Source organism: Monodon monoceros, unplaced genomic scaffold (assembly GCF_005190385.1).
Source record: "Monodon monoceros isolate NGI ecotype Baffin Bay Population unplaced genomic scaffold, NGI_Narwhal_1 Super_Scaffold_11, whole genome shotgun sequence".
NCBI lineage: Eukaryota > Metazoa > Chordata > Mammalia > Artiodactyla > Monodontidae > Monodon > Monodon monoceros.
Window position 1 is genome coordinate 45,618,921 of NW_021703767.1, and position 22,948 is coordinate 45,641,868.

Sequence of the window (22,948 nt, forward strand, 5' to 3'; positions counted from 1 at the left end):
TTAACCTTTAAAAATTCTTAGATGGGTCATTACTTTTCAGAATCTAGTTTGAGTATCTAAATGTGTCTCTGCTTACAGAGGGTTTGTATTCCGATGGGAAAGTTATATAGATTTATATATAATGTTAGCTTTGAAGTAAAATAAAGCCGGGTGAGGGAAGAGGACGTGATGGAAGTAGTGGGTCTGTAATAAGGTACAGAGAGGATGGTCATGAAAGGCCTCTCTATTGGGTACCATTTGACCCAAGACCTGCATGACATTTGGAAGTAAGGACATGAGCAAATCAGAGGAAAGGTCTTTCCAGGAAGAGCGAAGAGCCAGTTTCAAGGTCCTGGGGCAGGACCATGTTGGCACAGATGCCAGGATAGGCAGAGACCACAGAATGGAAGGGAGCCAGGGGCCAGTTGAGGTAGGTCTTGGTAAGGAATTGAGATGATGAGATTACTTTTTTAAAAAAAAGGAATCACTGGGGCACGGGTTTATATGTACTTGTATGTTTGTATATTCTCACACAGTTTATCAGCTTATTGGTATCCAGAAGACTTGACAGAGGAGGAAGAGTTTGAGTTGGAGGTAAGGTCAGCCTTGGTCGGCTCTGGGAAGGCCCAGTCTCACCTGTCCTTGGATCTCCAGTGCCCCTCCCTCAGGGCAGTTTGTTGAATGGTACACGAATGGGTGTCCCATTTTAGACAGCAGCTAGAATACTGCTTTGAGTTCATGTCACAGCAAAAGTTCAGGGTATTGATTCTTTTTTTTTTTTTTTTAATTATTATTTATTTGGTTGCACCCAGTCTTAGTTGCGGAGGGGTATTGATTCTTGTGATTTGGGTCACAAATGTTCAGAATCTGAAGGGTATGAGGAAGAAGACTTTGGGAAAATAGAGCAGTTGCTGATGTCATGTGTAGATGGACAGCTCAGGTCACGTCAAACAGACTGAGCATCTCTATAGCCTGTGATTAAACTGTAAGTATGGGTCTTGTTTTGGGAGCATGTGATGGGAAGAGGAAGTAAATAAGCTTCAAGGTGGATACATAAATTATAGGAGAGGGTTGACATTATGGGGAAAGGACTGTCAGAAGCTCTAAGACTGCAAAGCCATGAAGCTTCATAATCATGTCTATTACCTCTCCTCCTTGCTCCCAGTTTCTCTCCAAAGAGTTCTGAAATTTAGACGCCAGATGTTTGGGCTAAAATACACGCTGTTTGTCTTAAAAGTGCAGCATTTTGTTACCTTTTAATTTGAAACCCAGAAATAGCCATAACCACCTGTTTTATATTCGGTTAATAGTCATTAAAAAAAAATACAAGTACTCTACTGCTGGCAGTCACTGTTTATGAATGGGGTTGTTTGGAAATTGTCGGTGTGGAACTGTCTTTATTCCCATAGAAGCAGGGTTGGAGATGCTGGGTGGGATTCCAGGCCAGTGCACAAAAGTCAGTCTGATCCATAATGTACCTGCAGTATAGCAGTGAACAAAGAGAACTCTAGAGCTTGTCATGTGAAGATGTGTTTCTAAGATCCCCAAGGTAGTGTAGATGCCCCAAGGAATGAGCAGACCCTTTGGAAGGTGTGAGGGTGCTATATTTAAGGACCCAAGTGAGGGATGAGAGGGAACAGTCCAAGGGAATAGAGGACAGACCCTGGCTTGGCCTCAGTCACTTTGAAATAAGGGACAGTAGAAGTTTCTGCCTCCTTTGTGATGCCCTGATATCAGTTTTGACTGAGTTGGTTTCTTGGTCACAGTCTTTTTCTTCCTTTACCACAGAAGCCTCAAGGTTAGTCTCCCTGTTCCTGTTTCCCCTCACTCTGCTTACTGAAGGATCATATGGGATTTTAGATATGGCAGAGTGCTGAGCTGACACTTCCAATGTACATATTTGAAAAAATCAGATCCAGAAAGAAGCATTTTGACTGAAGTGCCTTTTGTCCCTAAGGTGCCATCCCTGAAACAGACCTATGTCCGTTTTGTTTTATTTTACGTCTGACATAAAGTAAGTGGTTGCTTAATGACTGTAAGTTGGATTCCTGGTTTTCAGACATGGTCTAAATATGTTTGCTTCAAAAATGAGGAGCTTCTGTGTCACTTTGACCTTGATATTTATCTGGACCGTTTTGAAAGAGTAATTTCCAGAGTTCTGTTAGCTAAGTGAGATGAGGCTATTAAAATTCAAGGGAGTCTTATTTGTGCCTACGTGTGATTATGATTACTGCCCCTCACCCCCTGCCGTGAGCAGACTGTGTGCTTTCTAAAAATACTGCTGTTGAAATAATTCCCGGGTCCCAAAGGGGATTAAATTGTGAAAGAACAATAGGAAAGGCTTGTCGTCTTTCTTAACGTTTGAGATCATCTGAATTGGAAATGTTTCTCTTTCTCTTGTATTTTTGAGAGGCTGAGAGTACCACTCCAAGTCTTTCGAGACTTTTCTGTTAATGTTTCTTCTTCTTCGTCCTCCTCCTAAGTTGACATCTAAGTATGCAGTATTTTGAGTGTCTTTATAGATTCTTTAATTTTTTTGTGTTTTGTTTGTAAATCAATTGGAAATACCCTTGTTGCTATTGAGTAATTTTCTTCTCACAGCCCTACTCCCCTCTTTATACCTTTAGAGAAAGATGATGCAGGATGAGAGTGGATGGTACATGCTCTCAAGAGACTTATACTAGTATTTCATTAAGGAAAAAAGACTAATGTGTATTATTCCATTGTTCCCAAATGGAATAGTGTTTTCTGATTAAGCACACATAACTGGAGACTGTTTAATATCAGTTATTTTAAAAATTCATTTAACAAACAATATTTGAGTGCCTTCACACTGTCAGGCACGATGCTAGGCTCTGGGATACAGCCATGAATGATATCGTTCCTGAGTTAAATGAGTTCAAGTTCTAGTTCGACAAATGGACAACCAGCCAGTCATTACCAGCAGAAATGTATGAGGGGTATCAATGAGCGCAGTGGGAGCACAAAAAATACAGGTTAGTGGACTTCCCTCGTGGTGCAGTGGTTAAGAATCTGCCTGCCAATGCAGGGGACACGGGTTCGAGCCCTGATCACACCACAACTACTGAGCCTGCGCTCTAGAGCCCACGAGGCACAACTACTGAGCCTGCATGCCACAATTACTGAAGCCCGCGTGCCTAGAGCCTGTTCTCTGCAAGAGGAGAAGCTACCGCAGTGAGAAGCCCGTGCACCACAACGAAGAGTAGCCTCCACTCTCTGCAACTGGAGAAAGCCCGCGCCCAGCAACGAAGACCCAACACAGCCAAAAATAAATAAATAAATGAATAAATTTATTTTAAAAAAATACAGGTTAAGCTAGAACTAAATTGTAAAGGATTAAGAGTTGGACAGGGTGGGGAAGGATGTTGCAGGCAGGAGAAGCAAGTGGTTTGCTGGCATGTGAATTTGGTGCATTCTGAGAATGGGAATTAGTTCTATGTGACAGGTGTGTCTGCGACCAGGCAGTGAATAACTTTCTATATCTATATTAAGGACTCTTCATTTTATTCATCAGCTGATGGAGATTTATTGAAGGAGTTTTTGAACAGAAGAGTGTCATGGTCAGATTGAAAATCACTTTGACCAGGAAGAATGGATTGAAGCAGAGTGATCCTGAAGATGTCTGAAGGTGTCAGAGACAAATGAAGAAGGGACTCTAGTAACCTAGGAAGGAAGTGGGGAAAGCTTATCTGAAGCAGTGATTTTTATACTTAACCCCAAATTTTAAAATATTTGTTTTAAAATTCAACGTATTTTAAAATTTTGATTTAGCAGTAAGATTAGTGAAACAAACATAGAATATAAGTTTCAGAAAGTTTTACGAGTGTCAAGTATTACTTCTTTTGGTGATTTCAGCTTTAAATTCTTCAGTTGTTTGCGCAATGCAAAATACTTATGTGCTGACTTAACAACTGTTTTTCTGGTATTTTGTGTGTGTTTATAGTGTGGAAATGATTATAGCTGCTTGAAAATACTGAGTTCTGCCTTAAATCCCATGGACGCCGAGCTGCATTTTCTGCAGAGTTTTTGTATTGGAAAAGACACTTTTACCATTTTCATTTACAATTGCACTAAGGCAGTAAGTTTATAGAATACCCTGTAAACACTCTAAATAAGTATACTTTCAGAAATCTTGAAGCAAGAACTAGGATACTAAAATGCCTATTGTATGTTTAGATAGTTTTTAGGTCATTCAGAATAGATTGTAGTTAGAGAATACATTTATAAAATCACCATAATCAGTAGTACTCATGATTATACTCCAAATTTTTATATCATGCTCTTTTTATGTGTATTTTGCCAGTCTCTTCCTTGATTTGAGCTTAAATAGACAAGTATTGACATTTAATTTAAAAAACCTGAATTGTAAATAACCTTGTGGCAAAAGATAAACCTAGTAAAATAGGAAAAAAGAGATAAGAACCCACTCACATTTAAAATATTAACCATCTGAAACATTCTTATTTTATAGACATGTACATGTATATAGGTTACAATTCTGTGTTGTACATTATTTTTTCTACTTTTCCTGTTTTTTCCTATGGAATTTCCATGTGTTAAACACATAGCTCACAGATTTATTTACATGCTTGCTTTTTCCTATTGGCATTTAAAAGGCTTAAGGCAATGGCTGTTTCTTGTTGGTCCTTGTATTCCTGCATAGAGTCTGAGACTAAATGAAATTTTAATCCATTATATTTTCCAGGTGTTCATGATCTTTTTATTTGTTCCTTCTGTTTTTTGGGTTTTTTATCATTATCATTTGTTGCCTGGGTAGTCTGCTCAAGTGCACTGGATTGTACGGATAGAAAATCTAAGTAGCACAAATGTGGCCTCTTTGCATCCTGATGTGAGCTATCGACCCCTCCTCCTTTCCATTCCCTCCCCCCCTGCCAGTCACCACAGTTCCATATGTTTTCCCCCACCCAGTCATTCTCCTGCCTGAAGGCTTCCCGGTGCTTCTCACATTCTGTAACTGGTCCTCTGGTCTCATTCTCATCTTTAGCAGGATTACCTCTGCCTGTCACAAGATCCTGTGCTCCAGTCTTTTTTTTTTATAATTATTTTTGGCCGCCTTGGGTCTTCGTTGCTGCGCGGGCTTTCTCTAGTTGCGGCGAGCGGAGGCTACTTCGTTGTGGTGCATGGGCTTCTCATTGCGGTGGCTTCTCTTGTTGTGGAGCACGGGCTCTAGGCGCGCGGGCTTCAATAGTTGTGGCACGCGGGCTTAGTTGCTCCGCGGCATGTGGGACTTCCCGGACCAGGGCTCGAACCCGTGTCCCCTGCATTGGCAGGCGGATTCTTAACCACTGCGCCACCAGGGAAGTCCCCTGGGCTCCAGTCTTATATTAAGAGCAAACAAACAGAACACGGTTTCCCCGAAATGCCGCATTCTCTATCACCTCCTGCCTTTGTACCTCCTCTGTGGGCACTTGACTAAGCAGGGAGAATCACTGCCTCTTGTTTCCTCTGTGCTCCATGGCACTTCTTTTAGTCAGCAGTTGTAACTTGTATCAAGTTGTATTATTTGTTTGTTTGTGTATCAGTCTCCCCTACTAGACCTTTTACAAAGACCCTGACCTACTCCTTAAATCCTCAAGGCCTAGCACAATCCCCAGCACATGGTAGAGTGTCATGATAACCTTTAGAGTGGAGCTACTCAATTTGTCTAGGATTATCAAAGTATGAAAAGAAAATAATATGTAAACATAGAGACATAAACACTTAGCTCTAAAATGTATGTGTGCCTAATAGGCAAAATAGGTTATTGTGACATCTGTGAAGGTATTCCAGACAGGACAATTAGAAGTGACTATCTGGAAAATCAGAATTTTAAGGGGCCATCTGGGACACATTTGGGGTTAGATAAACCTGCATCTATTTTGAGTATCCCCAGAATTCGCTAGATGACCCTATACATTTATAAAAATTTGCTGAGTAGAAATATATTCCAAATAACACTCAGCATAGGCATTAAAAAAAGATTAGACTGTGGAGAACCTTAATATAGATAAAATCAAAGAATGGTAACACTTTCCAAGATTATGATAGTTGTACACTGGTTTCCCTTTGTTCAGGTGCATCATTAGTGTGATGCTGGTTGTCAGCATAAGAAAATATAGTGCAGAATGGACTCACAAAAATGTCTGGAGCCTGGGGCTTCCCTGGTGGCGCAGTGGTTGAGAGTCCTCCTGCCGATGCAGGGGACACGGGTTCGTGCCCTGGTCCGGGAAGATCCCACATGCTGCGGAGCGGCTGGGCCCGTGAGCCGTGGCCGCTGAGCCTGCGCATCCGGAGCCTGTGCTCCGCAACGGGAGAGGCCACAACAGTGAGAGGCCCACGTACAGCAAAAAAAAAAAAAAAAAAAAAAAAAAAAAAAAAAAAATCTGGACCCTGGATGAGCATTTTCAAATGTGTGTTTCAAGTGTAGAGACTCCTATCAACATCTTTTTAGTATAACACTTTGTATATGAATCTTGAGTATTGCAATATAAAGGACCTTTCAGTTTTTTCATTAAACCCAGAAACTGTATGATTTTAGTAATTCTCTTTTAATTTCAAAAGAAACTGTGGTTTTTATTTTTCAGTGTTGAAAATGAGCCCATGAGCACAAGTCAGAAAAAGGAAAAGGTACTTTCGTCAGAAGCAGTAAAGGTATAGTTTTAAATTAATATTATTTTATATCAAGCAAATATGTTTCTTAGTTTCTGCTGTTTCTTATTCTTTTAGATTCTGTCATCTCATTTTACGTTTCAAAAAGAGCGTAAAGTCTTATCACTTTATGTGGAACTCCAGCCCAGCTCTACTGGACGTTTGCATCTTGGGGTGTGGGTAGCGGGAGAGGAGTGAGGAGAGACTTGAGGCAGTGGTGCTCTCACCCCAGCCTAGCCACTAACCAACTGTGAGGCCTTCAGCTGAGGCATTTAACTTCTTTGTGCCTTGGTTTTCTAATCTGTAAATTGTATCATCTGACCTCCACAGTCTCTTTTCTCTAGGAACTTCTTTGATTTATGTTGTGTTTTCTCAAATGCTTCTGACAACTAAGAGTGCTTTTGAGGGCGTAGAAGTTAAAGACATGTTCGTACATGTCATTAGTATGTGAAGATATGTTTGTCAGCTCATATATGAACTGGCTTTCCCTGCATCTACAGGACAAGCATGAAAAGAGTATAAGGTACACTTCTATGCAAATAGTTACTGAAAAGTGTGGTTAAAAATCCTGGAAAACCACTAAACCTTATAACATTTCTTTTTAGTCATAAGTGATTTTATAGAAATTGGATGTTTGTGTTGTTTGGGGATGTGAGGCCAGGTATGTGATCAAGTTTTGGTAGCTGTCTCCCATTCATTGAGTTTGGTCCCAATTACTTTCTTTTTAAACGATTTGTGACAGTCAGTCAAGGAGAAAGCTTGTGCTTTCCAGGGATTTCTGGGTACATTAGCTTGGTCAGTGGAAGGACCAGAAAGTCATCTTAATTCTTCCTTACTCATATGGGGACTCTTAAACATTATATGAGATCCAAAGACCTTAAATATGGTAAAGATAAAGCTGTGTTCCTTCTTTATTCCCTCCTTCTCCATCATAGTTAGCAATATAAATATTTTTTTGAAAGAAAAAAAAATCAGAATCTGATTTTTTGTTTGTTTGTTTTGTATTGTTTTTTTGCCGTACGCGGGCCTCTCACTGCTGTGGCCTCTCCCGTTGCGGAGCACAGGCTCCGGACGCGCAGGCTCAGCGGCCATGGCTCACGGGCCCAGCCGCTCCGCGGCATGTGGGATCTTCCCGGACCGGGGCACGAACCCATGTCCCCTGCATCGGCACGTGGACTCTCAACCACTGCGCCACCAGGGAAGCCCTGATTTTTTTTTTTTAACTTTATAGAAAGAAAAAAATCAGGATCACCTTGCTCCTCTTCCCTTTCTTCTTCCTTTGTGAATTTGGCTACTAAATCCTGCTCCCAGGTTTGATAACACCTCCTACCTATTCTGTTTCAGCTAGTCGTTAGCCAGCTTGCTGGTTCACCACTGCATGGGCTCTGTAGCTTTCTCCCTCTTGCTCAGTTTTCACATGTCCTGAGATGCCTTACTTCAAGATTTTTGCTTGAATTCTATAGGTGCAACCTTGCTCTTGAGTTGCTTCACAGGAAGTATGTATGTTACTTCTGAGATCTCAGACTTCACAGTTGCTTTGGCTGCCAGCTCCTGTCATTCTCTCTCTTAATCCCTCATTGCCTCTGCACCCACCCTTGAGCTTCAGAGAACCTTCATGTTTTCCCTGCTCTCTTCTCCTCTCTTGGTCTCTACTTGTTTGTCTACTTAGCCTGGAACTGATATGTAACACTTCAGCTATTAATCTCACTGAAAGAAACAGTCTTCAAACTTGGCCCTCAGACTTTAATTTCCAGTAGTCCTGCTTTTTCACCTGCAGAGTTCTGCTCTAGAAAGTTACATCTTTGTGGCTTCAGTGTCTATGTGGTGGCAGATATAGTGGCTGGGCCTCCATGATTATGATCTTTTCTATCCATTCTTAGTATCTTGGTTTGAGTGCCCAGGATAATTTCAGTTTGGGATTTGGGCCCCCAAGTAAACAGGGCTCATGTTGTGAAACTGTTTCTCTTATGGTTTAAACGAGACCTATAGGATTACTTATACATGGGCAGTTTTGTTAGCCCATGATAGAAAGGGCACCGTGGCACTCTCACTGGGGTAGTGTAAGCATTTTGGACCATGTAACTGTATTTTTTTTTTTTTTTTACTTTCTGGAAATTATTGGTAGGATTTCCTCAACCTCGCTACACAGACCCAGTTGTCCTGGGACTTGCTGCTGCCAGGCATCAAAAATACTTACATTTTGCAGATTATATTCCATTATAAGTTATGACCAGCTATTGGGTATAATTCTCTGTGCTGTACAGTAAATCCCTGTTGCTTCAATTAAAAAAAGGAAAGAAAAAAGTACATGTTTTGATCATATCAATAGTCAGATGCATACCTAGGGGGAAAGAAAGGTTAGCAACAATATCTATGATCTTATTATTTTAAATAGTCTCATTTAAAATTTTTTATTTAGCAATTGGTATAAAACACGCGTTTGCTTTCTTTGTAACGAATGGTTTCCTGAAACATAGCACTCCACTGTAATGTGACATTTCTTGCCGTGCTTCCATCTTCTTAACCTGAATTTTATGATAATGCCTTCCATGATAAGGAAAACTGTGTACCATTTTTCCTCTCTAGTGTAAAATGTAACAGATTTATGTATAATGAATGTTTTTAGTGCATTGCTTTTTGTATTTGACCTTGAGATACCAAATCAAGATATTGAAGATTGTTTTGTTATAAATTTAAGCTACAAAAAATTAAGTATATTTTTCAAACAGCTAGAGACTGTAGAAGCTTTATATTATCTTTGGACATAATTAGATTCTTAGTTCTTAAAATGTCACTTATACGCTATACAAATTTTGCTGTTTTGATAACATCGGAATCTGTTTCTCACATGTGCATCTACCGTTCCACTGAAATATATATTTCTTCTATATTAATCAGTTTTGTATCTAACTGGCAAAGTTCCAGATATTTAGTCCATATTCTATGTCTGTTTCTCTATAGGGAATGTAGATTCTTGTCTTGCAGCCTTAGATTCCTGCTGTGCTCATGTCTACTGTTATTTAAAAGAGAGGGAAGGCATGTTATAATGCCCTGCTCCCTTCTGCCTGTTTCAGGGGACTGTTCATCCCTTCCTGCCTTCAAGGCTAAACTCCCTAAATCCCCCTGCTAGTGGTACTGGTCTCTAATTTCCCACCTTCTTTTGGACTTCGCCTTGCACTGCATCCATCTCTCCATCTTCACTGGCTTCCTCTATTTCTCTCTAAATATATAAAATTTTTAAAAATATACTTTTTTCCTTTCAGGGGTCTGGATTCCTTTCAGGCTATCATTTCATTTTACTTGCTGCCTTTAACTCAAAGATTTCTTATGAAAGTTTGTCATAATCACTGTTTAGTTCTTAATGCTTTCTAATCTGACTCCGGTCTCCCTCCTGGTTCCCTTAGACATGGGAAAACCAGTACTGTGCCTGCCATACATTGTCATAGTTGTTAAATGAGTGAGAGTCATTCCATGAAACCCTGACCTCTTGCTAACCATCAGTGGCCTTTTCTTAGTTCTTATTTAACCAGTTGAGACACTTGATTTTCCAAGTCTTGTCTCCTTTCCAGAAAGTCTCTTTTTTATATTTGCACTTACGATATTGTACATTCTTGTTTCAGTTCCTGCCTCTGGCCATTCCCTTCTGTTTCCTTCACTGATTCTCTTCTGGCTAAATTACTTTTCATGTAGATGTTTCTCAAAGTCCTCAACCCTCCTCAACATCAGTCTTTCAAAGCAGTATCTTCCAATCTTACTACTTCATCTTTTGGCTCTCAGATCTCTACCTGACATCCCTCTTGAGCTCTAGACTTGATTGTCAGAGTTCCAGACATTTCTACATTTCCACAAATTCAATCTGCCCAAAAGTCTCAATATTTTCAGCGATGTTCTCTCTATATAAATTTGTTTGGGAGATAGAGGTGTTGGGAGGTAGGGAGGATCGTTTAACTGCTTGGGATGGAGGAAGAGCCCTGGGGGCCAAGTACTCCATTTGGAGATTTTCAGTCAAACTCTACTGTTAATCCCATGTCTCATATTGCCCTAAGTAGTACCTAGTATCTTCAAATCCTGAGCTTTTCCAGGTGGTCTGCTGACAATCTGTCTGTAGATTGTTTCCCCCTTATGATCAAAGTTCCCTGTTGCAGTCACTTGGGTGGAAGCGTCTTCTGGTCAGTTACCATGCCTTCATCTGCTTTTGCCTTCTAAACTTTTTCTGAAATCTCTTATCTGCTAATATCTACTCTCTTCCTCTCCTTGTATTTATAACTTAAAAAAAAAACCCTGTACTGTCATTTTAGAGTGTTTTGTACAAGAGAAGAAATCAGTGTGTGTCGTTTATCCCCAGTGTTAATCAGAATTTGTATCTCTTTTTCTTTCTATAAATTTATTTATTCATTTATTTAATTTTTGGCTGCATTGGGTCTTTGCTGCTGCACACGGGCTTTCTCTAGCTGCTGAGAGCAGGGGCTACTCTTTGTTGCGGTGCGTGGGCTTCTCATTGTGGTGGCTTCTCTTGTTGCAGAGCACAGGCTCTAGGCGCATGGGCTTCGGTAGTTGTGGCACACGGGCTTCAGTAGTTGTGGCTCGCGGGCTCAGTAGTTGTGGCTCGCGGGCTCTAGAGCACAGGCTCAGTAGTTGCGGCACACGGGCTTAGTTGCTCCAAGACGTGTGGGATCTTCCCGGACCAGGGCTCGAGGCTGAGTCCCCTGCATTGGCAGGCGGATTCTTAACCACTGTGCCACCAGGCAAGTCCAGGATATTTATCTCTTAATAGTTGAGGAAAATGAATCTCAGAGAGATTGTCACTTGACAAACTCATATTATTGAGAGGAGGCGGGAGAATTCAGATGCAGTTCTGTACCATAGTGCTTCCCATTTGTGAACTTAATTTGTAAGGTATACTTATAAACTTAATTTACCAAAAAGAAATCCTATTAAAAATTAAAAGAGCTGTGGCAGTAAGTCTGTTTTCAGAATGAGTCATGAGCTAAGTAAAATGAATTAAATCTGAACCATAGGTTATAGATTTTCCAAACCAGGCCTAAATAACTTGATGATTATTAGGCCTGGTCTCAGTAGCTTGGCATCTGCTTTATGTAAAGTTTAACTCTTGCCCCATTTTAGAATTGTTGCTCATAACTGATCATACAACTTTGGTTAAGGTTCTGGTATCTTTTAAGAGATGTCTGGTTGCTATATGCCTATGATGTTTCTAGGGACAACCGAGGAGTATCAATCTAGTGCCTATTACTGTTAGTTGTTAATAATTCATAACCCTTATTTTTAATATCATAAATAGTTTACTAAAAAGAACCACGCTTGTTTTTATTGTTGCCACTGTTCACTGATATGTAAAAATGGAAGAATTGTAGCTCAAGAGTATCTCACTGAATAAAAATAGCCACAAATTGTTCTTTATATCAATGCCTATATTGAGGGTACAGTACTGTTTAGTAAGATGAATATATTAAATTATGCATTTGTTTATATTTTGATTCGTGTAACTCTTCTTTCCTTATTGGTCTTTTTCAACTCTTTTTTGGCCAGAGGTGAAATGGTAGTCAAATTTAAATATATTAAATGTTTGCATGGTTAGGAGAAATTGAATTACTGAACTGATTTTTAAAAATAAATTATAGCCTTAATGCATGCTTGCTGTCCTTTTTTTCTCAGTGATACAAATAGCAATATGACATCAATTTAAAATCAAGGTTAAAAAATTTTTCTTTTTCAAACACGGGAACTCTCTTTTTAAAAATTTCAACTATAGTTGGACTTGGAACCCCATATATAAACAGATTCAAGCAGCGCTCCCCTGTTGATGATGGGAATGAGCAGCCTGGAGCCTCAGAGTCAGCCACTGTTCCCTTCCTCTGCCAGCTATGGCACCTCCTTGGAACAGTTTTAAAATTACATGTGCAGTGATGGAAAGAACACAGTCTTTGGAATCAGACATATCTGGGCTTAAATCCCAGGTCTCCATGTGGTAGCTTTCTAACCTTGGAAAATTTACTCAACCTCTCTGAACTTTGGTTTGCTGCTCTGTAGTGGGAGGTGTCAAACCTTATTTATTTTTTTTTTTTTGCGGTACGCGGGCCTCTCACTGTTGTGGCCTCTCCCGTTGCGGAGCACAGGCTCCGGACGCGCAGGCTCAGCGGCCATGGCTCACGGGCCCAGCCGCTCCACGGCATGTGGGACCCTCCTGGACTGGGGCACGAACCCTTGTCCCCTGCATCGGCAGGCGGACTCTCAACCACTTGCGCCACCAGAGAAGCCCCAATCCTTATTTTATAGAAGTGTTTTAGAATTAACTGAGATAACGTGTGCTGCCCTGCACGATACCCAACACAACTTAGGTACTGAGGAAAAGAGCTGTCTTCTTACCATATGCAGTCTGACGACAACTTAGAATCTAATTCTTTGCTTAAGAATGGTGCTGACTTTTTCTGGGTGAATTGTATGGAAATCAGCTATTAGAAACATTGATTCTCTGTAACATTTGAAAAGAAGACATGCACGAACGTATGTATGCACATTGAACTATAGCTAGAACTCAAAAACTCTCACCCTTGATTGCTTCTATAAAGACTGGGTGCTGTCAGGGTGCCTGAAGTGGAGATTGCACTGCATGTTACTGCACCATTCACATGACCAAAGGGGCTGCCAGGGCTTAAGCCTGTTGATATGGCTGGTGCTGCTCTGGGGCCTTGATATCTCAGAGTTCTTGGATGTTGAATGTATTGCATGGTATCTGGTTTGATTTGCAGCGGCTCCAACCTCTCATAGACCTGGAATAGTCCTACTTTGTGGTGTGGTGGCGTACCTTATGAAAATGGAAACTGGGGGTGAAGGGTCATGTACATACTCTAGATTTTTTGTGAGTAAATTTGCCTCCACAGGTGCCAGATACTGATTTGAGAGCTCCAAAAGGCTCTCACAGAATTAAAAACATTTATTATTCTGGCCCAGTGTTTTCGTTGGAGAAGTGTTTATACCATAACAAGAAGGAATGGCTTTCCCCCTACGCTATGTCATCTTGTTCTTTTCTCTTCTCACCTTACACACCTGCCCTGGTTGATTTGATTTTACCTACATCTTAGCCAATGACAAAAATCACATCTGTCCCTCCAGCCCAATGTGTTTTCCTGAGCTTCGGGGTGACAGAGCCAATTCTTTGATGGACCTTTCCTGTGAAGGTCACTGAGTACGAGATTTGACTTACTCAAAGTCGAATTCAGTGTATTTTATCCTAATTTCCTTCTGTTCCTGTATTCCCTGTCCTGCCGAAAGGCACCACCAGTTACCCAATCTTGGCATCAGGGAATGATTCTGCCAAGTAATATGTTGTGGCCAGATATCTTAGGAGAAAACTAGCTAGAATTGTCTAGTAAGCAGCTGGGTTTAGTTTATGAATGCCAGATTTTGGTAACTGTAAGTAATCTAGGTAATAGTCCTACTCATGAAGCAAGCATGAAGTTGTTTGCCCTAACCTTGTGGTGACAAGGAAAAATAGGATGTTAGAGTTGTTTATTGGAAGAACACGCACGCACGCACGCATATATGTAGGCAGTTTCCATTCTGAAAAATTTTTGAGTTGTAGTAGGAATTTCCCAGGCAAAGAGGGCAAGGGATAAATGGTCTCAGCAGTGGTAATAGCTTTGTGCAAAGACATGCCTGTAGTAAGAGAAAGAGGAAGCAATAGGGGAGGGGGGAGAAAATAGGCTCCCATGAATGCCTGAGACCGCATGTGGTGACATTAGGCACTGTGAGCATTGCGAGTGACAAGAGATGGAATCAAAGAGGGGCTAGATACACCAAGACCTTAAATGCCATGCTAGGGAGTTTGGATTTTATCCTGACAAGGGTGCACAGCCGATGGAGGCCTTTAAGGATGATTAGATTTGAAATCTAAAAGATTGCTGTGGCTTTTGTCTGGAGAGCAGACTGGGAAACTTTAGGAATGGAAGCAAGGAAACAAGACATTCATTGCTGCTGGCAGTGTTCTAGGAGAGAGGTCATGGTGTCCTGATGTTTCATCTGACTTTTTAACAAGTGGGAATGTTAAAGTGTACAGAAAATGGAAGAATGGAGACACAGCATGGTTAAGTTCAGTTTGGGATGTACTGAGTTGGAGGTGCCAGTGCAGCATCCAGGTGGGTATGGATGTTGGGTTGATCATTGGATATGCAGTCTGAGTGGAGAATACAGATCTGGCAATCATGTGATTAATCTGTGAGAAATGAGACCTCATAAGAAAATCATGAAGGTAAAGTAGCCCCGGGCTGGAAGTTGGAGAAACATGATATGTAGGGAATGGCTAGAAGTATGTGAACTTGAAGGAGATGGAGAGAGAGGAAGAAGGGAAACCTCAGGGTGATGTCATGGAAGCCAAGGAAGACTGGTTTTCAGGATCAGATTTAGTCTCACCTCCTGTAGACGCATCGTATGAGACCAGGGCAGAAAGAAAGTACATTGAATTAGCAAGTAGGACAGTGTCTCTGAGAGATCGTGGTCAGAGCACAACTGGGGCAGAAGCTAAATTGCAGGGGCTCAAGGAGTCATTGGGAGGAAAGGGAAAGAAGATGGTGAGGGTTGGTGACTCCTTTTAAGGAGGTTGGTAGTGAAGGCAGAGGAGAAGTCTGTCCCTGGAATTAGACTTTTGAATGGTGGGCTCGCAGAAGGGGCAGACGAGGAAGTGGGGTTCCTTAGGAGATATCAGGCATTCTGAAGTGGTGCCCTGGTGGATCCTTAGAGGAGGAGTCCTTCATCCCTTTATGCTGAGGGTGAGTGAAGGAAGTGGGACAGATGTGCTGTGAGGCAGGTAGAGGAGGGGTGGAGGCAGGACCATAGGAGAGCATCTCCATGAAGTAGAAGGTAGGTGCCTCTGCTGGGTGACGGATGGGATGGTGGAGGGGGCGTGGCAAAGGTTTGAAATAGCTGCTGTGGAAAACGGGGACTGTCGCAGACTGATTTCCAGCAGAGGCTGTAAATCGTGAATTATTGGCAGCCTACATCTGCATAGTTGTGCATATCCCTGTGGATTTTTAAAGCAAGATGCATTCACTTATGAGGAAAAGATAAAACTGGAATCTTTCCGGGTGGGGATGACCAGAGAACAAGCAAAAGAGCCTCTGAGGGTGTTAGCCATATTTGATGGCTGGATAGAAAAGATATGAAAATTTGTGAGAGCTGAAAGGGACAGAGTGAGAGAGGCCAGAAGCTGTGATGAGGCAGGAGGACATTGTGTGGTGGGTGCACCTGGGACAGTGGGCTAAGAGAGCTGGAAAGATGACAGGGTGTGAACACTTGGGAATGCCTGAGATTGAGATTCACAGGCTGGGTGATTATGGGTAAAGACAAGGGTCAGGGGTTGCCGAACAGTGAGGTCCAGCAGAAGTGGGAGGTCGTCGGAGTTGAGGACGCTAACACAGGTCAGGGTGTTGTAAGGATTATCCCTGCTGTGTACAGTGAAGGCAGAGCCTGAGGTGGGCAGATGACCAAGCCAGGTGCTTGAGACACTAAAGGAAGGGCCATCTGGCTCTTCACTATTTCTCATCAACAGACTCTTCGTTTGGTGACACTCTCTACCCCTTGGCCTTCTTGACCTTGTTCCCTGTGCCAGTCACCATGTTGGGACAGCACCAGCCACCTGTTACAGGCTGATGAAGGAGGTGACAAACTAATGCCAATTAGACCTGAACATAAGTTCTCACATCCCTAGAATGTAGGCTCTGTGAAAGCAGGGCTCTTGGTATATTTTTTTTCACTGTTGGATCAACGCACATAGTGTAGTATCTCGCTGTTCATCATTTATATAAGAATGAATACCTTAACATTTGCATTGACCCCGACTGTTCCTTGGAACACCTGGTCTCAGCCTATTGCTGCATTCCCTCAAATGCTCTTCCAAGTCTTCTCTATTTTGGGAGCTCAGATCCCAGCTCCACCTCTGTGTCCCTTCTTCAGCTGAGCATCTCTCCTCTCGCTTTACTGAGGTCAGAGCCACTCGTTGGACCTTGCTCATAGTCTTCTCCCCCTTACAGAATTGCTCAGGCTTTAGCCACTTCCTTATCACTGTAGCTGGAAGAGGAAGTGCCCCTACTCAGCTCCAAAGCTCGTGCTTCCCCTTTATTAGAAGTATTAGAGACTGTACTGGTCTCTTCATCTCATCACCTTCTGCTTTTCTTCCTCATATCCGTCATCCTTCTGTTGTACAGCAGTTACTCCCTTCCCCCCAGGTGTAGAGCTGAGCCACAAAACAGGAACAAAAAGTCATTTCTGCTGTCTTGGACCTTAAACTGTCACCTTTTTACCTTTTCTCTAGTTAAAAAAAAAAATCTCTCAAAAGTGTTGCCTTCTATTGAATTATTTACCGAGTGTTCCTATTTCTTTGCTCTGTGTTCACTGTTTAACACCTTGCGTTTGGGGCTGTACTCACAAATTCCTGAGCTGTTATGACTATTTCTCCTGCATTCCTAGGGCTTCTCTATGGTCTTCATTCCTTCGTTTATTAGTGCAACAAGGATTTAAGTACCCCTTATTGTCAGGCACGTTTCAAGGTGCTGGAGACAACAGTAATGACTAAAACAGACAAAAAACCCTGCACTTGTGGCTTTTACTTTCTAGAGGAAGAAACATATTAAATAATATGTGTGTGTGTGAGATGTGTGTATTTGATACTAACAAGTACAAAGGAGAAAAATAAGGCTTTTACTTTCTAGAGGAAGAAACATATTAAATAATATGTGTGTGTGTGTGTGAGATGTGTGTATTTGATACAAGTACAAAGGAGAAAAGGCAGAGAAGGAATATAGGCCGTTTCAGAGTGGAGGAGTTTACTATTTTAGATAGAGTGACTGGGGAAACTTCAAATGGAGATGACAGTTAATAAAGGTTTGAAGGTGGTGAGCGGGTGTGAGTCATATAGCTCTGTGGGGGAGAACATTCTAGGCAGAGAGAAGGGTGAATGCACAATTCCCGAGGGATGAGTGGGCCTCATGTTTTTTTGGTTTCTTGGTTGTTTTTTTTTTTTTTTGCTGTACGCGGGCCTCTCACTGTTGTGGCCTCTCCCGTTGTGGAGCACAGGCTCTGGACACGCAGGCTCAGCGGCCATGGCTCATGGGCCCAGCCGCTCCGCGGCATGTGGGATCCTCCCGGACCGGGACACGAACCCGTGTCCCCTGCATTGGCAGGCGGACTCTCAACCACTGCGCCACCAGGGAAGCCTGGGCCTCATGTTTTGGAAGAACAGTGAGGAGGAAAGTCCTCATCTTTCTTGACCTTACAGTGGCGTTTGGCATTTGCTCCCCTTTGCTTTCAGAAATATCCTTCGTCGTTTGCCTTTGGAGACCAGCATTCTGGTGGGATGACTCTTCTGGTTTTGGCCTTCCCCATCTCTTTCACTGATTTTTTTTCTTCTTTGTGCCTGCCTTTTAATCTTTTTTCCCCAAGGCTCTTTTGTTGGTCCCCCTTTCCCCTGAACACACTGTGTATCGCCAAATTGTGTTCTTAACCGTGCTCTGACTGCTTCACCAGGGGACCACAGATTCTGCACGTTTGACATCTAGTTTGTTGCCTCACCTCCCCCAAACCCCACAAAGGCTCTAATCTCACCTTTCCTTCTATTTCCCATATCCATTTTTGTCTTAACTACTTAGTTTCCCAATTTAGAAAACTTAATCACCTGTGACTTTGTTATCTCTCACCCTCCACTTCTAATTGGTCATCTTATCGAATTCATTCTCTATCCTCTGTGCCCCAGTCTTCTTCACCCACAGCCCTGCCGTAATAAACGTACTTCACACTTCTGTGTGCTCGACCCAGGCGCTACCTTATGTGTTGAATGCTCTTCTCACCCTTCAGGAGCAAGCTCAAACATCACCTCTGTGTAAGGGATTCTCCCCATCCCCAGCCAAATTAATTTTGTCTTCCATTGTGTACATATCTCTCCCATGCCCCACACAGTGATATAATGATGAGTATCTTGCTAGACTGTAAGTTCCTTGAAGCCACAGCTGAGTCTTATTAATCATTGTACTTAATGCTTTCCTGTGTTTCCCTGTATTGGGCACATAGCAAAGAGAATAGTTAGATAGAGGGATGAATTTGGACCTAAGGACACTACGTTACAACATATTGAGTATGAAGGGAAAAAAATTAAATTCCCAAGATACATATGCCTTCATTAGTAGCCTTTATATGTTATATTCGGAATACCAACATCTTTGAGGGCAACTGGAACCGATGTTTTGTTAACGTTTGCTTGAATCCTGAGTGCTTTCATTCTAGTACTCGTTGGAAAAGTGGCAGACAGTACTATTGGCAGGTGACATTGGCCCTAGCTTGTGGCAGGCTGAACTTCATTGTTGTCTAGGCTGAGGGCAAAGAGCAGCTATTTTATATGAAATTTTAAGATGTAGTTATATAAATACTGGGTTTGTTGTGTTAACTTTGAATAGCAGTGCTCTTTCGTGCTAACTTTTGTCTCTAAATTTAAATAGTTTTTTGGTGGTGTTGTTGAAGGTATTTTAATTACTGATACAAATTTCTCACAAGATTAGTAGGCAAAAATTAAGCAACTGAGACATTAAAATGCTCTTAAGATACAGGGATTCTGGAATAGCAAAGAAGTGATAATTGAGGGGAAAGAGAAACAAGTGATTTTTTAAAATTTTATATATATCACTCTCAAAACGTTAAATGGGAAGGCTTTCACTAGTTTAGCAAAATGTATTTTCCTTGTTGAGACAGCAGTCCATTATATTTTGAAAGGAATCATCAAGTAAAAATAATTGAGGCAGTGAGAGAAATAGTATTTTTGACAAATTATTTGTCTTGAGATTTTATGGATGTCAAAAAATGTAATTTCCGTGTTCTCTAAGTTTTCCTTTTTCAAAAACCATTGCCCCAATTTTATAGAACTCCTTTGTGACTCTCTAAAGCATTTCAGGAATATTTGTGTTATTTTAGTGAGCAGCCTGTAGTTCCCGTTCCTCGGGTAGCCTCCCAGGAGGAGTGATGATACTCGTTGCAGGAAACAAATCACTGTTCTCTTCGTGCTGCAGTCTTGGTTCATTTTGAAGCAGGAAGAAATATTGTGGGTGGCCATTACAGCAAATTAAATGGAGTAGTTAAAGGCAAAAAATATATGTCTTTCATACACACGATCACTTTCAAAATGTCAACTAGCATATTTCCTGCTGCTGTACCGAGAGGCCATCTATGCTGTCAACGCGAGGAGAGGGCGCAGTTAATTTATAGGGCGGACCCCATAAAGAGCAGGAGGCTGGGTGGATGAAGTGGAGGCGCGTGGGATTGAGATGCCGTTGAAACCAGTAAAAGGCGAGACTTTGAGTGCCTCTGGAAGGCTGGTGCTACTCTAAACGTAGAGACTCACAAGTTATATTAAGGACATAACACACAGAAAAATGCTATGCTGTGTGTTTACTCAGAAATATCCCTGACTTCTAAGGTGGGAACAAACAAAAAATATTGTTCGCTTGAAATTAATTTCCTGGGCTAATGGGTTCTAATCATTTTCTCAACCCTCCATATGCCAAATATTATTAGTGGTTAGTGGAACACTCCTTTAAACTGTTTTGAATTTGGATTAAAACAGGGAAGGGAGGTGAACAAATGACATTATACTTATGATGTTCTTGGCTTCTTGAAGATCAGCTTCGTACAAAACGTTTTCCTGTGAACCTGCAGTGGCCTAAGGTGGTCTCACCTTGGTGTCCTGATATTTTTCTGACTCACACTTGAGCTTTCCTTTTATAAGGACTAGTGAGTGTGACATCTGACACATACTATCAGACCGCATTCCTTTCACAAGTAGGTGAGTGAGCGTGTTGGGAAGGCAGGCTGAGCTGGTCCCTTGGCCTGAAGCTAACGCAGCTTTAGGGAGGAGTGTGCCCTGGAATGCCAGCACGCGCTCGGATGGAGCAGCTCCGTCTCCTCACACAGAGTACGCGTGAATGGGAGCTTGCTTCACTAGTAGGTTAATTATGAGCAGGTAAGATGCACCCCTGAAAGTGTTTATCGTCTGCAAGAATTCCCGGTGCTGCCCACCGTTTGCATTAGTGCACATATCAGGGCTTTGTGTTTTACCTTGAAGAGTTTGTAGCGGGCTTTTCCTCTAAATTGATACATCACGTTGCTGTCTTTCCTCATCTTCCTGAGGAACAGTTTTCCACCATGTGGCAGCTTCAGAGGTTAACACAGTGCTGAAATGATGAAGTCTATTTAGGTGTTGTCTGATGTACCGAGTGTGTGAAAATACTGTCCATTAGCTCTGTAATAATGAAAGCTAAATTAAAACACCTCTGAGGTCTGCCGTGATCTGTCCTTTTACTTATCTCTCCATACTTAACTTTTTGCTCTTCTAATTTTACACTCTTACCTCCAGTCCTTTTAAACTCCTTAGAAGCTGACACCTCTCTAGATGCTGAGAGATGGGGAGAAGAAGCAGGGAGCGGAGAACAGAGAGTGAGGGAGATGCACAAGCATCACATAGGCACTTTTTAGGTCTCCTTCAGAGGGCACTTCCTTTAGGAAGCATCCCCTGAGTTACCTCCTCTGCTCTCTCCACAACCAAATCTGGACTAGTTACTCCTGGGTCCCCATGTGGGCTGTCCTTCCCCCTTTGTGATATTTACTATATAGCTTTGTTAAAGTTGCACTGACGGTGCCCTTCAGTAGCTTGTAAACTACTAGGGAACAGAAGCCATCTGTCTTACTCACAGATGTATCCCTGGCATCGGGCACAGAGTGTGTCATGTAATAGGTTATCAGTTAGCCTATGTCATTTTTTAAATGATGTTGCTTAATATTCTCTATTTCGTTTTCAAAGATTCCCCAAAGTGAGGACAAAAGGAACCATGCTGAGAAGCTAATCACTCTTCCAACACAGGAAGATTCCAAAAAGCCAAATGACCTTTCCGGTTCCACTTCAGATGCCAAAATGGGAGAAAGCGATAAACAGCCGAAAGAAAGCTTTTTTCAGTTTCTTGGTAACTTATTCAACATCTCAGGAAAATCATCTCTTGGTGAAGCCAAGCAGTCTTCTTTCAAAGATGAACATGACAAAACTGAGAAAGACTTACGAAATCCCAGTGACCATCCTGATGAAGGGGTCCAATGGGAGAGGGCTGTTGTCAGTGGCTCCCTGGGAACCCTGGCACTTCCAGCAGAAGCACAAGAATCCAACTCAGCTGAACTCTCAGATGCCTTTTCTTTGGATACAACACAAGACAGTGAACAGGAAACCAGTGATTTGCTAAGAAAGTAAGTTTAAAATCTACTTATCTAAAAAAACTGAGCCTTTGGACCTAGCTTTTGAGCCTTATTTCTACTACTGTTAATTAAGGGGATTAGAAAAAGTATTCTGTAATGTCCCTGCTACTAGGTGAAAAATTATATGATTCTGTGTACCATACACATACCTAGGGCCCTTTGAGCTATTTTAGGGGGTGGTACTAATACCTTTTAGGTGCTAACTTTGTCATAGTAAACGATTTATTTCTGATTTAAGACTTCCTTAAATGGGAGTGTTTTCTGTTGTCTGAATTCTTCTGTAGTAGGACAGGCAGTGTGTTCAGTATCTGCATTTTGGGAACAAAAATAATCCTACGGTTTGTGTTCACATTCCATCAATATCTTTTCTTTGTGGAATCCAATTAAAGGGGTTAAGAAAAGAAATTAAATTGACTTTATTTATGGAATTAGCCTTTTGAACCTTTCCCACAGCTCCAAGAAACAAATCTTGAAGAAATTTAAGGAGCACTTCACCACCCCTTTTTTCTTTCTTTGATTTACAACTGGGCACTAACTTGTTTTTCTTTGACTCAAATGAGCTAGAAGGAACATTTTCTATCCAGAAAATGTTTGTAACAATGTTGAGTCCATTAGACATTTTGTGTAACATAAAAGTATTCATTCGTAACTGATAAGGATCTGTTGTTTTTTTTTTTTAGTTTATTTATTAATTTATTTATTTTTGGCTGCGTTGGGTCTTTGTTGCTGTGTGGGCTTTCTCTAGTGGCGCACAGGGGCTACTCTCTGTTGCAGTGCTCAGGCTCTAGGCGCATGGGCTTCAGCAGTTGTGGCACAGAGCTCAGTAGTTGTGGCGCATGGGCTTAGTTTCTCTGCGGCCTGTGGGATCTTCCTGGACCAGGGCTCGAACCCGTGTCCCCTGCATTGGCAGGCAGATTCTTAACCACTCTGCCACCAGGGAAGTCCATGGATCTGTTTTACTGATTTTAATTTAAACTCTACTTGAGAATTATTTTTGTTCTTTGAA

The 22,948-nt window shown here is 41.7% G+C and overlaps 1 protein-coding gene across 7 annotated transcripts in view; it reads left to right on the forward strand.

Moving 5' to 3' along the window:
* CRYBG3 (crystallin beta-gamma domain containing 3) overlaps window positions 1-22,948 on the forward strand; it is a 113,340-nt gene that overhangs the window by 9,036 nt on the left and 81,356 nt on the right. For 6 of the 7 annotated variants that reach the window (XR_003792292.1, XM_029213946.1, XM_029213949.1 and 3 more), the window contains exons 2-3: window positions 6,585-6,651; window positions 21,500-21,933. Coding sequence is in view for 6 of the 7 variants with exons in the window: in XM_029213946.1 (XP_029069779.1) it covers window positions 6,585-6,651; window positions 21,500-21,933 (501 nt within the window). In the remaining variant the exon portion in view is untranslated. The remainder of the gene's footprint in view (window positions 1-6,584; window positions 6,652-21,499; window positions 21,934-22,948) is intronic. The other variant, XM_029213951.1, reaches the window with a different exon arrangement.